The following is a 13,297-nucleotide window of genomic DNA, read 5'->3' on the forward strand; positions in this document are numbered from 1 at the left end:
TAACTATGCGCTATATAAATAAAATTGATGATTGATTGCAGTAAAGATTATTTTTTTATTTTATTTTATTTTTTTTAAAAAGGAAAATACCTGATCCAAGGTGGAAAAATAGCCACTGGCAAAGGCAATGTGATCGCACCTGTCCTCTTAAAAGGGAAAGTCATTATCCATCCAAAAAGGTCCCTCCCAGGCTCCTAGCTGTCTCTCCGTCTCGAGTTCAAACACAAACCGCATTTCACTTCTCGGGGACCGGGGCCAGCTTTACCTGCTGCTGCAACCTCCTTTCACATCATCACTTCGCCTGGTTTCACACTAACCCGAACCTGAACCCTACCGTCCCACTGCAGCACGCGCAAACTTCCCAGGAGAAGAAAAAAAACGTGTTCGCAAAAATAGCAGTCGTCACGTTTTCAACCGTTTTGGATGACGAATGCGCAAAGGCCCAAACTTTCCAAAAGAGGCCACCCCCCCTCCCTCCCTTTCGCCACACTGCAAACGGGACTCTGAGCTCCTCAAGAGACCAGATACCCATCACACTCCGGGGAGAACAGCAGGTCCACCCCCCCCCCACTCCGTTTGGGGTCTTCCGGACTCCTGAGGTGTGTTTTTAAAAGAAGCCGCCCGCTAGCAGAACACGCGCCGGTCCTTATTTGTCCTTTAAGCCCGTCTCTCTGACCCTCCTGCGCTGGAACTAAGTACTGGGGTACGGGGGTACAGGGGCGCACACACACAGAAGCTGGGCGCGGTGGTCGGTGGCGGTTATTCCCGAAACCGTTGTCTGGCCGTTGGAAGTACACGTGGGGGTGAAAAGCAAGCGGTGGTCGCGGGTGCGGTGGGTTCGATTACAGGTCAGCATTCTAGTACGTATATGTGCCGCAGCTAAAGCCTACAGGACAGCTCGCATGAAGCCCGTTACAGGTAAAGATAAAAAAACGGTTGCTAGTACTGTATTATACATTATTGTTGGTGCATACAAAACCAGGTATCGGCAGTCGACTACAGCCTTGAATCAGTCCCTATGGGATTAAGCAGCTAACACAGAAGAGAGCTTTTGAAAGGTTTTTTTTTTTTTTTTTTTTTTTGTTTGAGTAATGACGCCTTTTTTTTGTTTGTTGTTGAAGGCAAAACAGCAATAGTCCTTGGTATTCGTAAAGAGCACTGTAAAAAGACGTTCTCCCTCAGTGATGTTTAATGGTAGTCACTACTGAACTCCACCTCCACCACCATAAAAAAATGCCCATTTTCTGGTATCTAGTGCCGTTTCACTGCGAGAACAGCGGTATGAGTAACACACAATCCGATTGGCGAACAGTACCGGAAGGCATGAGTAACACACAATCCGATTGGCGAACAGTACCGGAAGGCATGAGTAACACACAATCTGATTGGTCAATAGAACAGGAAGAATGATCTTTTCACACTCTGCTGCCCTTTGAACTGGCCAAGAGGGCCCGGTCCGGCATACACCCTGTCACAGAACCCGAACAGTAGAGTTTACTGAGCCACTCTGACATTTCACTGTCTCTGCAGCACTTCAGTCACACAGAGGGGTTATCATGGCGCTCGCCTGTGGAACATGCCGTCCACTGACGTCCTTTAATTCAACGTCAGGTGTGAGCATCGTATGGCCCATTTCAGTGAGGAAACTAACCAAATGTGTGTGTTTGTCTGTGTATGTGTGTGAAACCGAGTGTGTGAGACGAAGTGTGTGTGAGACAGAGTGTGAGACAGTGTGTGAGACAAAGTGTGTGTGAGACAGAGTGCGTGTGAGTGCATTTTATTAATGATCTAACATGAATCACTGCCTCCGAAACGCTGCTCAAAAACACAAAAAAAAAATCTCTAACCAACATTTGCATTCCAAATCCAGACTGGTAGAGAAAAGGCGTCTGTATTAAAAATAAAAAAGACGGCAAAAAAACAAAAAAACTAACAAAAAATAAAAAATAAAATAACAACCCTGTTAACGTAAGCACTGGCTCTTCATGGGGATCTGAGAGGCGAGCAGTCAGTTCAAACGCCATGCACAGCAGCGTCTGCCCCCCCCTCCCCTCCCCACCCCCCTGGCGCAGCTGGGAGGGCCAGCCAAGGCGTTTTTTTGGTGGGTGTCTGACAAACCCTCCACTGCCCCCTCCCCCCTTGTGTGCCGGCCAATCATCGGAGAGATGACAGGGCATCCCCACGGCGACACACCTTCAGCTCGTCCCAGCGTGGATCAAACAGGAAATACAACTCATTAAACAAATTTTAAAAAACCAGGCCGTGCCATCTTTACATACTGTTCTTTGGCATTGTCAAAATAAAAAATAAAAAACAAACAAAAGAACCAAAACAAGCCTTTTACATCACCGAGTAAAAGAATGCTCAGTTTTAGCTGGAACAGTTTATAACGTGCCAAAAACAGCCAGAAAATAAATGTATAAACACATATCTATATATTTTTCTATATATAGATATATCTACATATACATGTCTATATCTATATATACACATACATATATACATATATACACACACATATATATTTATGTACATGCATACATACACATATATATATATATATGGTTTAATTTGATTGATTTTTCAATTCGTTCATTCTGAAACCCTGAGATAATTCTGTGGACCGCTTTGCAAATATAAAATACGCTTCTTTCAGGTGGGGGGGGGGGCGAGAAATCTGGAAAAACTGACAAAATTCTACAACTTTTCAGGGCTGGGACAATGATTATGGGGGAAGTGCGGGCGACGGGGGGTTCAGTCTAACCAACCGTGGTCCCCAGTGGATTTAAAGAAAGGTTCCGATTTCTCCAAGCCTTGGGAACGCCACTCGGGAATTCTGCTTGGGAACGCCACTCGGGAATTCTGCTTGGGAACGCCACTCGGGAATTCTGCTTGGGAACGCCACTCGGGAATCCTGCTTGGGAACGCCGCTCGAGAATTCTGCTTGGGAACGCCGCTCGAGAATTCTGCTTGGGAACGCCGCTCGGGAATTCTGCTTGGGAATGCCGCTCGGGAATTTCAGTGGGAAAATCCTCGGCGAGCTGAAGACACGGGTGGCGCTTAAATTCACGGCACAAGACCACCCACCTGCCCAACCCCGCTAAGTAACGGCCAATCATCTGACGGGACAGTTACCTGGGCCGCTTATTATGGGCTGTATTTCACAGCTACCCGCTTTTGCATCGTGCTACTTTTCACCGGTCGCTGGGGCGATTAGCTGTGGCAGCACGCGACACACTCCTGCACTCTCAGGTACGCGTCAGAAAGAGAGAGAGAGAGAGAAAGGAGAGGGAGAGAGAGAAAGAGAGAGAGAGAAAGGAGAGGGAGAGAGAGAAAGAGAGAGAGATGGGGGGAGATATATAGAGAGAGAGAGAGAGAGATGGGGGAGATATATATAGAGAGAGAGAGAGAGAGAGAGAACATAAAGGATTCTAAAGCGCGCCCTGCTCCTTCAGAAGCCAGGCACTACAGGACACGACACACCGGGACCCTCGGCCGTCTCCAGGGAGACGGCTTCGGACCAACCGGCCTTCCAGTGATGAGAACCGATTAGCCGTGATTGCACAAACCAGATGAGTTCTTTTGGATGGAGTAACAAAGGGCCGTTCGTTAAAGTTTCGATGTCCAACTTCTTCATTTCCCTGTCTTTTTTAATGAAAGTGAAGGGGGACACTGTGACAGAAGAGCCCTCCTCCTAGTTTAAAATGAGGACATGGACACACAAGCTCGCCTTGACTTGTTTCTGTATTTTCTGTGTGTGTGTGTGTGTGTGTGCATGCATAACTGTGAGTGAGTGAGCGTGTGTGTGTGTGTGCATCGTTGTAGCATGGTGCTGGTAGACATGCAGTATGTACACGTGCGTGCATGTACATATGCGTGTGTGTGTGTGGGACTGTGAGAGAGAGAGTGGGACTGTGTGTGTGTGTGTGTGTGTGTGTGTGTGTGTGTGAGAGAGAGTGGGACTGTGTGTGTGTGTGAGAGAGAGTGGGACTGTGTGTGTGTGTGTGTGAGAGAGAGAGAGTGGGACTGTGTGTGTGTGTGTGTGTGAGAGAGAGTGGGACTGTGTGTGTGTGTGTGTGAGTGCGGGAGTGTTTGGTGACGGTGATGCTACTGTCCCTGTTTTTTCAAATTGTGCTTTTGAAAATAGTTTAAAAATGTGGTTTTTTTTGTTGTTTTTTTTAATTTTAAATGCGAAATGCTCCATAAGACTAGTCTGTCACTGTATCTCCAGTAAAGGTCGAAGGGAAGAGTAACACTTAAACCAGCTCCTAATGCCCTAAAGTTTCATCCCTGCTTTTCTCACCGTTACCCCCAGCAACAACTGTCATGGAGAGGGGGGGGGGAGGGCCAATCAAACGGCCCCGTCTGACGCATATTCCAAAACCAAAACATAAGATGTGCGCGCGCGTTTCTGGAAGTGCACACCGCCCTCGCAAGAGCGCTAATTAATCACCGCGGTCTGAAAACGTCGGCGGCTGAGTAACGGCGCTGCGAGTTACGATGACACGCTGAGCTCCTTCCTTCCTTTTTAAAGATGAGCTACAGAGATGCGGTTTGATGGAGTGGTCTGGAGAGACACAAGCGCACACGAGCTCTCAGAGCTGAGAGGAGTAGTCGGGGGGGTGGGAGGGATGGAACGCAGATTTCACCGTCAGTCCTTTTCTGGTCGACGTCTCTCCTTCTCTCCTTTCAGTTTTTAGGAGGCCATGACGCTCCTCCTGAGCACGTCGTCCTTCCCAGCATGCAGCTGGGCCAGGCCCAGTTTGCGCGCGCTGGAGCGCGTGTCCGAGTCGCTCTGCTCCGCGTCCGAGAAGTACCCGTCCGTCTCGCCGTCAAAGAGCGAGGCGTCCTTCCCCGCCCCCGACCCCGGCCCCGCCCCCTCCCGCTCCCGCTCTGCGTCCTGCCCCCCCGCCTTCGGGCGGGACTTCCCCTGCCGGGACAGGCGGAGCCGCAGGGTGGAGCGGGTCCCGCCCCCTCCCCCGCCCCCAGACTTAGGCGCCGCGGCAGGACAGCCGGGCTCCGGGGGAGGGGCCGCCGGGGGGCCGTCCCACGGCTCGTGCTCCTCCGAGATGTGGCAGGAGTCCATTTTGGAGATGGGGGGCTGGGGGGGGTCCCGCTCGGCCTCGCCCCCCCGCGCCTGCGGGTGCAGCTGGTGGTGCAGGTGCAGGTGGTGCTGGGCCTTGGCCGAACGCGACCGCTCCGCCCTCCTGGCCCCGCCCCTCTCCGCCGCCGCCGCCGGCCCCTTGTTGCCCCGGGCGACCGCCGCCCCCGCCGTGGCCCCCGCCGCCGCCGCCGTGGAGGCGGAGTTCGGGAGGGGCTTGTGGCCCCGGGGGCGGGGCTTGCCCCGGGTCTTGCGGCCCAGGTGCGGGGTCTTCCAGGTGGACTTCATGGAGTGGTCCATCATGAGGCTGAGCAGGCTCTCCTCGCCCTGCAGCAGCTGGTCCGACAGCAGGCTGCCCGTCCTGTCGCGGTGCTTCCCGTCCAGCGACCACGGGCTCAGTGCATCGTCCGCCGTGATCTGCACCGACTGCGCCAGCCAGCCGTCAAACAGCGTCCCGTCCAGGGGGAAGGACTTCGACAAACCTGGGGAGGGGCGGGGGGGGGGGACGGACAGGAGAACCAATGATTCAAGATTCTTTATTGCCATGTGTAACAAGTACAATGGAGTGCTTATACTCCCCATTCGCTCCCGCAGTATAAACTCTAGACATAAATTCTCAACGATAAATAACAAGTAAGTACAGTAGAAAGTAACTAAGTAAGAATTATCAATGCTATGGCACATTATGGCAGGTGGTGCAAAAAATGTGGCACAGTGACCAAAGTGCAGTTCAGTAATGATAGAAGCACAATAAATACAATCAGAGGGCTGGCTGGCTGGGGGCAGGAGAACCAATCAGAAGCTGGCATGGGGGACAGGAGAACCAATCAGAAGGCTGGCACGGGGAGCGCTGTTCCCTGTGTTGGGTTAGGGTCCCGAGCGATTCCCAGCTGCTGCTCGTTTCTGGAACACCGGTTCTGCCAATCAATCATCAGCATCCTCAGCGGCGGTACGAGGCGACAGGCTCTTTATCTCACCAGCGGAACGGTGGTGAAGGGCGGCTCACGCCCTCTTAAAATGCCAACAATTTGTACTTTTCTGTAAACAAGCCTTCTCAAGCTTTTTCAACGCCAAAATTGAAATCGTGTTCATACATGTTCAACGATGCAATGTGTTATTTCATACGGTCATATTACTTAACGTGTTGGTGTAGCACCTTAGCACCGTTCAAGATGGAACAAAAAAAAACACAATTAGGAGATTCTTGCTGTGCTTTCCGCACTGGCCAGAAATGCCACTCTCTGGCCCACTGGTGAACCAGCTCTGGCTCTTCAGGCACATACGTGTGCACAAAGCACTGGCTAATCTGTTAGCCAAATCCGGCCCTCCAACCTGTGACCGTCCCCCTCAGGTCCTGCTTTGGAACCCAGTCTAAATGACTCATTCTCCATCTGAGGGGCGAGCTGTGTGTCACTCCAAAACCCACAGGAGCGTGGGCGATCCCAACTCCACCTCAAAGGCAACTCAGAGAGCCAACAGCGCGCCTTCCACACCCAAGTCCCGCTACGCCCAAAACCCGCTACGCCCAAATCCCGCTACGCCCAAATCCCGCTACGCCCAAATCCCGCTACGCCCAAATCCCGCTACACCCAAATCCCGCTACACCCAAATCCCGCTACACCCAAATCCCGCTACGCCCAAATCCCGCTACACCCAAATCCCGCTACGCCCAAATCCCGCTACACCTAAATCCCGCTACGCCCAAATCCCGCTACGCCCAAATCTCGCTACACCCAAATCCCGCTACGCCCAAATCCCGCTACACCCAAATCCCGCTACGCCCAAATCCCGCTACGCCCAAATCTCGCTACACCCAAATCCCGCTACGCCCAAATCCCGCTACGCCCAAATCCTGCTACGCCCAAATCTCGCTACGCAGGACGTGTCCAAACGGCGAGACGTTGCAACTGAAAGCCCCGCCTTCTGAACATCTTCACCTCCTCTGTCAGCATTGGCGGCCACTTCAAACAGCTCTGAAAAGCGCATCTTGTGTTTGCCGGAGTGCACCCGCCCCCGCCCCCCCCCCTCCTCCTCCCGGTCCCCCCCACCACCCCCTGTAATTCAGTCAGCCTGCTTTCCAAAACGAGGAAACGAGGAAACGCCGCAGACAGAGGCGCGGCGAGTTTTCAGACGTGAGCAAGATGGCGGCAGATTTGTATTCAGCCGCTCCTGTACCGCCCGGCGACGGGCAGAGAGGTGGTGGCGTGGAGCCTCACGCTCCTGGCCCGTCCCGACGGAGACAAGCGCGACTCCATCCCCCCCCCCCCCCCCCCCGAAACACAACAATGGCGAGCCTTTCTGAACCCACGCTCGCTAGAAAGCAGCCACAGGGATTTGCTGACGAGGCATTTCACACGCCCACGCACGCCACTGACAAACCGATTATATTAGAAAAAAAGAAGGAATCAAAAAACTTGCAGCCTCTTAAAGGCCAAGCTGGCAAAATACTAAAAACGTTTAAATATTTTTTTTAAACGTTAGTCAAAAAACTTATTTTTAGGCATTCAAATTCTAAGAAGTTACACTCGCTGTTTCTTGCACAAGCACAACACGCGGTTGATCGAGCCCCTAACGCACAGGGCAGAGCGAACAGCCGTCTCCACCGTGAGCCTGCGGTGTCTAATGGGATTAAGAGGCGGCTTTGGGCCGTTTTAATCATAGTAATTAAGGACGAAGGAAAACACCGCTGTCTACGCACGTCTGGATGAAACTAGATCTGAAAAATGGAGGAGTACGTCAGCCCCAAAAAGCTCACAGCACAGAGCGCTCTCCGGCTCAGGAATGTAGACGCTAGACACTACAGCTGCCCAGAGGCATTAGGATCTGAAAATTAATGTTGTTTCCGTGAAAACCTTCTCCAGACCAAGATGATATTAATAGAACAAAACTGCGAACCCCCCTGACCCACCTCAACGCTTCCAAACCCCCCAACCCTCCACACCCCCCCCCCAAAAAAAACTTGGCAGCACTGAGGAGGCAGCCGTGCAGCCTTGCCAAGCAATCCCTCCCCGACCCCCCCAACTGACAAACCTCTGTGGCTGATGCCCTACATGCCCCCCCTCCTCCCATCCTCAAGTTTTGTTCTTTCCATGACGCAGTTCTGCTTGGTGCAGCACCGCTGGCGGGGGTGAAGGGGGGGGGTCGTGGTGGTAGTATGGGGGGGGGGGCAGATCTCGAGCCCAGCCAGCAGTGAGGCCCGTCTGCAGATGAGGTCTGGAACAGTCTGTCCCACAGTGAGGGGTGATGGAGGGGAGGGGAGGGGGGGCGCTGGGGGGGGGGGGTGTATGGGGGGGGCGGGTCGGGGTTGAGGGGCAGGTCTCCGGCCCAGACGTTGGCCTGGAACAGTCCGTCCCGCGGGCGAACGGGGCGCAGAGCGTGTAGCGCAGAACACGGCTCCTCCTGGTGCAGCTCCAGCAGGCTCGCGCTGTGTTTGCACAGGGGCACCGCCACAGACGGCCGATTGTTCTCAGGTAGCGCCCGTCACCGCGACAACCCCTCCCCCTCCCCCTCCCCCCCCCCGGAGCAGCGAAAAACTCAATACCTGCTCGGCCAAACAAAGACGGGCAACGCCCAGCGTCTGGAACAGAGCCAGGACAACACCCCGGGACGTCCAGGAAAGACCCGACCAAAACCAAACAAACCAAACACGCTACAAGGGGGGGGTTGTGTGTGTGTGAACTGCCCTGTGGTACAATACACACTGTACACGCACGCAGTGTACAGTCAGACTGAACCTCACAGTGAAACAAAAAAACTGCACTGGATGCTCTCTCATCGTGCCAAGTCTGGCAACCGCAGATCCCTTCCTCCCGTCCAATCAGGCTCCAGCTCAACCTGCACACGCCTGCCTGCATTTTTAGAAAACCTTCAACAAAACAGATTCTAGGATGTCAAGCCTGGAAAAAGGAGGAAAACACACACACCTCGGTTTGTTTCTGTACATTTGGCTGCAAGTCAGATCGCTAACATGCTAACAGCAGTGGCGGTGGTTGTGGGGGGGGGGTCGGGGGGTACAGAATGTCCTGCGCCTGACGGTGACAGAGCGTTTCCATGCACGGGGCAGGCGGGGGGGGGGGGTGCAGATGGCTCCGACACACACGCATTGTCCACAGACAGAGGCAAGAGCTTCGCAAAGAAAACAAAACAGAGTCGCTCATTTCCAACAGTCCCTCAAATCAAGTGCTGCTAAATATAACCAGAGCTCAGCTCACAACGGTCACATGGACCAATCAGCGCTGGCTGTTATCATCACCGTACCCTTTAGAAATGTATTTGAAATACATTTAGACCCCTTAACATGATTATAAATATCTCCATCACCGTTGGTTCAGGTGGCTACTGTGAATTGCAATGAGACGTCACTGGCAGCTCCAGAGGCTTGTGAGGAAGGTAAGACTACATCTATAGCTTTCAAACCTCAATGTACCACAGCTGATTTCCCACCTTTCGATTCATATCACTTTTATTGCATACTTTACTTTGCTAACTTTGCTAGCCATCTAGCCAGCAAGCTAGCTAGTAATATCAGCAAGTGAGTTTTGAAAAATTGATCAACATTATCATTAGCACTGTTGGCAGCTGAAGAGTACTGTGAATTAAGCCAAGTACAGCCCAGATAGTATTAACATTCCCTATTCAACAGCTTCTGATAGTTAGCTAGCCAGGAAGCTTACTACTGATAGCCATTCTGGAAAAAGTATATTGGCTACAAACCAGCTGCACAGCTAGCTAGCCCGATATCCAACTTTTTGTTGAGCACGGCTGGTAGGCTTGCCACCCATAAGCCAACAGGTATAATTGCAAATTCTAAGGCTCAGGCCAATTACCCAACACTGCTAAGGCTAATGCTAGTTAGCCAACACTGCTAAGGCTAATTAGCTAACACTGCTAATACTAAGGCTAATTAGAAAACAGTGCTAAGGCTAATTACCCAACTCTGCTAAGGCTAAGGCCAATTATCCAACTCATGCATGTGGATTTTGGTCAATGATCATCTTTTTATTTTTGTTATATACAGTTTTGGTCTGTTTTTATATCTGCCCACACACCCCCTCCACCCCCGCTCGTCAGGCTATCCTTGTAAATAAGAATTTGCTCTTCAGTGGCTGGTTAAATAAAGGCTAAACGATAAATAAAACACATCTTAGAGATCAGACTGGCAGGCGGACCGCAGTAGGAGGAGAGCAGAGCAGCGTACGAGGCCGTCTCCAGGGCCAGGGAAATTCAGCAGGACGTCAATAACTGGCGATTTCCTCAAGACGCCGTGCCGGGGAAGATCGATGGAAGGTTCCGGAGATAAACACGCCGACCGCCAGCCGGGCCTCACGTCCTGGGCTCGACCGCGTCCGGCGAGAGCGTGCCGTAACTCAGGCCTGGAGCGAGCCGCTACCCGCGGTGTTTCAGCTAAACACACGCTACCGAGAAGGAAGAGGCGCCAAAGAGATAGCGTTTCCCTCTCTGCGCCGGAGTTAGCATCTCCCTCTCTGCGCGGGGGTTAGCGTCTCTGCGTGGGAGTTAGCGTCTCCCTCTCTGCGCGGGAGTTAGCGTTTCCTCTCTCTTGCTTCGGGGAGTTAGCGTTTCTCACCTCTCTGCGCGGGAGTTAGCTCCCCTCTCTGCGCGGGAGTTAGCGTTTCCCTCTCTGCGCGGGGGTTAGCGTTTCCCTCTCTGCGCGGGAGTTAGCGTCTCCCTCTCTGCGCGGGAGTTAGCGTCTCCCTCTCTGCGCGGGAGTTAGCGTTCCCTCTCTGCGCGGGAGTTAGCGTCTCCCTCTCTGCGTGAGAGTTAGCTCTCCCTCTCTGCGCGGGTTAGCGTCTCCCTCTCTGCGCGGGAGTTAGCGTTCCCTCTCTGCGCGGGTTAGCGTCTCCCTCTCTGCGCGGGGTTAGCTCTCCCTCTCTGCGCGGGGTTAGCGTCTCCCTCTCTGCGCGGGAGTTAGCGTCTCCTCTCTGCGCGGGGTTAGCGTCTCCCTCTCTGCGCGGGGTTAGCGTCTCCTCTCTGCGCGGGGGTTAGCGTCTCCCTCTCTGCGCGGGGGTTAGCGTCTCCCTCTCTGCGCGGGAGTTAGCGTCTCCCTCTCTGCGCGGAGTTAGCGTCTCCCTCTCTGCGCGGGAGTTAGCGTCTCCCTCTCTGCGCGAGTTAGCGTCTCCCTCTCTCTGTGCAAGAGTTAGCGTCTCCCTCTCTGCTGCAGGTTAGCGTCTCCCTCTCTGCGCGGGGGTTAGCGTCTCCCTCTCTGCGCGGGGGTTAGCGTCTCCCTCTCTGCGCGGGGGTTAGCGTCTCCCTCTCTGCGCGGGGGTTAGCGTCTCCCTCTCTGCGCGGGGGTTAGCGTCTCCCTCTCTGCGCGGGAGTTAGCGTCTCCCTCTCTGCGCGGGAGTTAGCGTCTCCCTCTCTGCGCGGGAGTTAGCGTCTCCCTCTCTGCGCAAGAGTTAGCGTCTCCCTCTCTGCGCAAGAGTTAGCGTCTCCCTCTCTGCGCAGGCGTTAGCCTCTCCCTCTCTGCACAAGAGTTAGCGTCTCCCTCTCTGCACGGGCGTTAGCCTCTCTGCGTGGGATTTAGCGTCTCCCTCTCTGCGCGGGGGTTAGCGTCTCCCTCTCTGCGCGGGAGTTAGCGTCTCCCTCTCTGCGCGGGAGTTAGCGTCTCCCTCTCTGCGCGGGAGTTAGCGTCTCCCTCTCTGCGCGGGAGTTAGCGTCTCCCTCTCTGCGCGGGAGTTAGCGTCTCCCTCTCTGCGCAAGAGTTAGCGTCTCCCTCTCTGCACGGGCGTTAGCCTCTCTGCGTGGGATTTAGCGTCTCCCTCTCTGCGCGGGAGTTAGCGTCTCCCTCTCTGCGCGGGAGTTAGCGTCTCCCTCTCTGTGCGGGAGTTAGCGTCTCCCTCTCTGCGGGAGAGTTAGCGTCTCCCTCTCTGCACGGGAGTTAGCGTCTCCCTCTGCGCGGGAGTTAGCATCTCTGCGCGTGCGTTAGCCTCTCTGCGTGGGATTTAGCGTCTCCCTCTCTGCGCGGGCGTTAGCCTCTCTGCGCAAGAGTTAGCGTCTCCCTCTCTGCGCGGGAGTTAGCGTCTCCCTCTCTGCGCGGGAGTTAGCGTCTCCCTCTGCGCGGGAGTTAGCGTCTCTGCGCGGGCGTTAGCCTCTCTGCGTGGGAGTTAGCGTCTCCCTCTCTGCGCGGGCGTTAGCCTCTCTGCGCAAGAGTTAGCGTCTCCCTCTCTGCGCGGGAGTTAGGGTCTCCCTCTGCGCGGGAGTTAGCGTCTCTGCGCGGGCGTTAGCCTCTCTGCGTGGGAGTTAGCGTCTCCCTCTCTGCGCGGGCGTTAGCCTCTCTGCGCGGGGGTTAGCCTCTCTGCGCGGGGGTTAGCGTTTCCGTCTCTGCGCGGGGGTTAGCGTTTCCGTCTCTGCGCGGGAGTTAACGTCTCCCTCTCTGCACGGGAGTTAGCGAAACTCACCCAGTTGTTTGAGCAGTGAGCCGTTCTCAGACTTCCACCTCTCCTTCTTCTCCGGACTGCTCTTCCTCCGCTCTTTCCCTCTCTCCTTCACTCCATTTTGTCGTCCTTTCTCCCCCTTCAGTGTTTTTTCTAGAGAGGGGGAAAAAAATCCCAGAACAGTGTTACAGTCTTTTTTGTAGGCCAAACCGGACGTTTCTTCCACCATTGTTGGCTCAAAAATGCTTGAACTTACTTCCGGGTTTCAGGACTACAAACTGTAACACTCTAATAAGGCAGAAAATTACGCTCAAAAGAAAAGCAACACGTTCGGATTCGAGATTTGTATGAAGACTCCGGGAGGCCGTGCGACCGTTGCGGTTTAAATCAGGACCAGAAAAGCCTTGTTTCCGGAGGACAGCCGGGGTAATGCTTAGGGAACCGGAGTCGAAACTGAAAAGTTTTTGTTTCAAAACTCCAGGTGGAGCAACACTATTGTACCCACGAGCACTAAAGCTGAATTGCTCCAGCACATATCCAGCTGTATAAATGGAGGCAAGAAGAACATGAGCTGTGCTACCCACAGTGGACACGAGCGTCCCAGCGTCAAGTAAAACATAGCGTGCGACCTCCAACCCTGACAGCGATGTCGGGTTATAAAGCCCTAAAGGAAGCGGGCATTTAACCAGGGCCCAGACAGGAAGTGGCAAACGAGGATTGAACCAGGGCCCAGACAGGAAGTGGCAAACGAGGATTGAACCAGGGCCCAGACAGGAAGTGGCAGACATGTATTGGGCACGCTGAA

General features: G+C 53.9%; 1 protein-coding gene across 6 annotated transcripts in view; it reads right to left on the reverse strand.

Moving 5' to 3' along the window:
* Positions 1-4,108: 4,108 nt before the first annotated feature.
* jade2 (jade family PHD finger 2) overlaps positions 4,109-13,297 on the reverse strand; it is a 62,973-nt gene continuing 53,784 nt past the window's right edge. For all 6 annotated transcript variants that reach the window (XM_064349750.1, XM_064349752.1, XM_064349751.1 and 3 more), the window contains 2 exons: positions 12,517-12,645; positions 4,109-5,583 (listed from right to left, as the gene is read on the reverse strand). In XM_064349750.1, coding sequence (XP_064205820.1) covers positions 4,697-5,583; positions 12,517-12,645 — 1,016 coding nt within the window. In that variant the 3' untranslated portion in view covers positions 4,109-4,696. The remainder of the gene's footprint in view (positions 5,584-12,516; positions 12,646-13,297) is intronic.

This window comes from Anguilla rostrata, chromosome 9 (genome assembly GCF_018555375.3).
Source record: "Anguilla rostrata isolate EN2019 chromosome 9, ASM1855537v3, whole genome shotgun sequence".
NCBI lineage: Eukaryota > Metazoa > Chordata > Actinopteri > Anguilliformes > Anguillidae > Anguilla > Anguilla rostrata.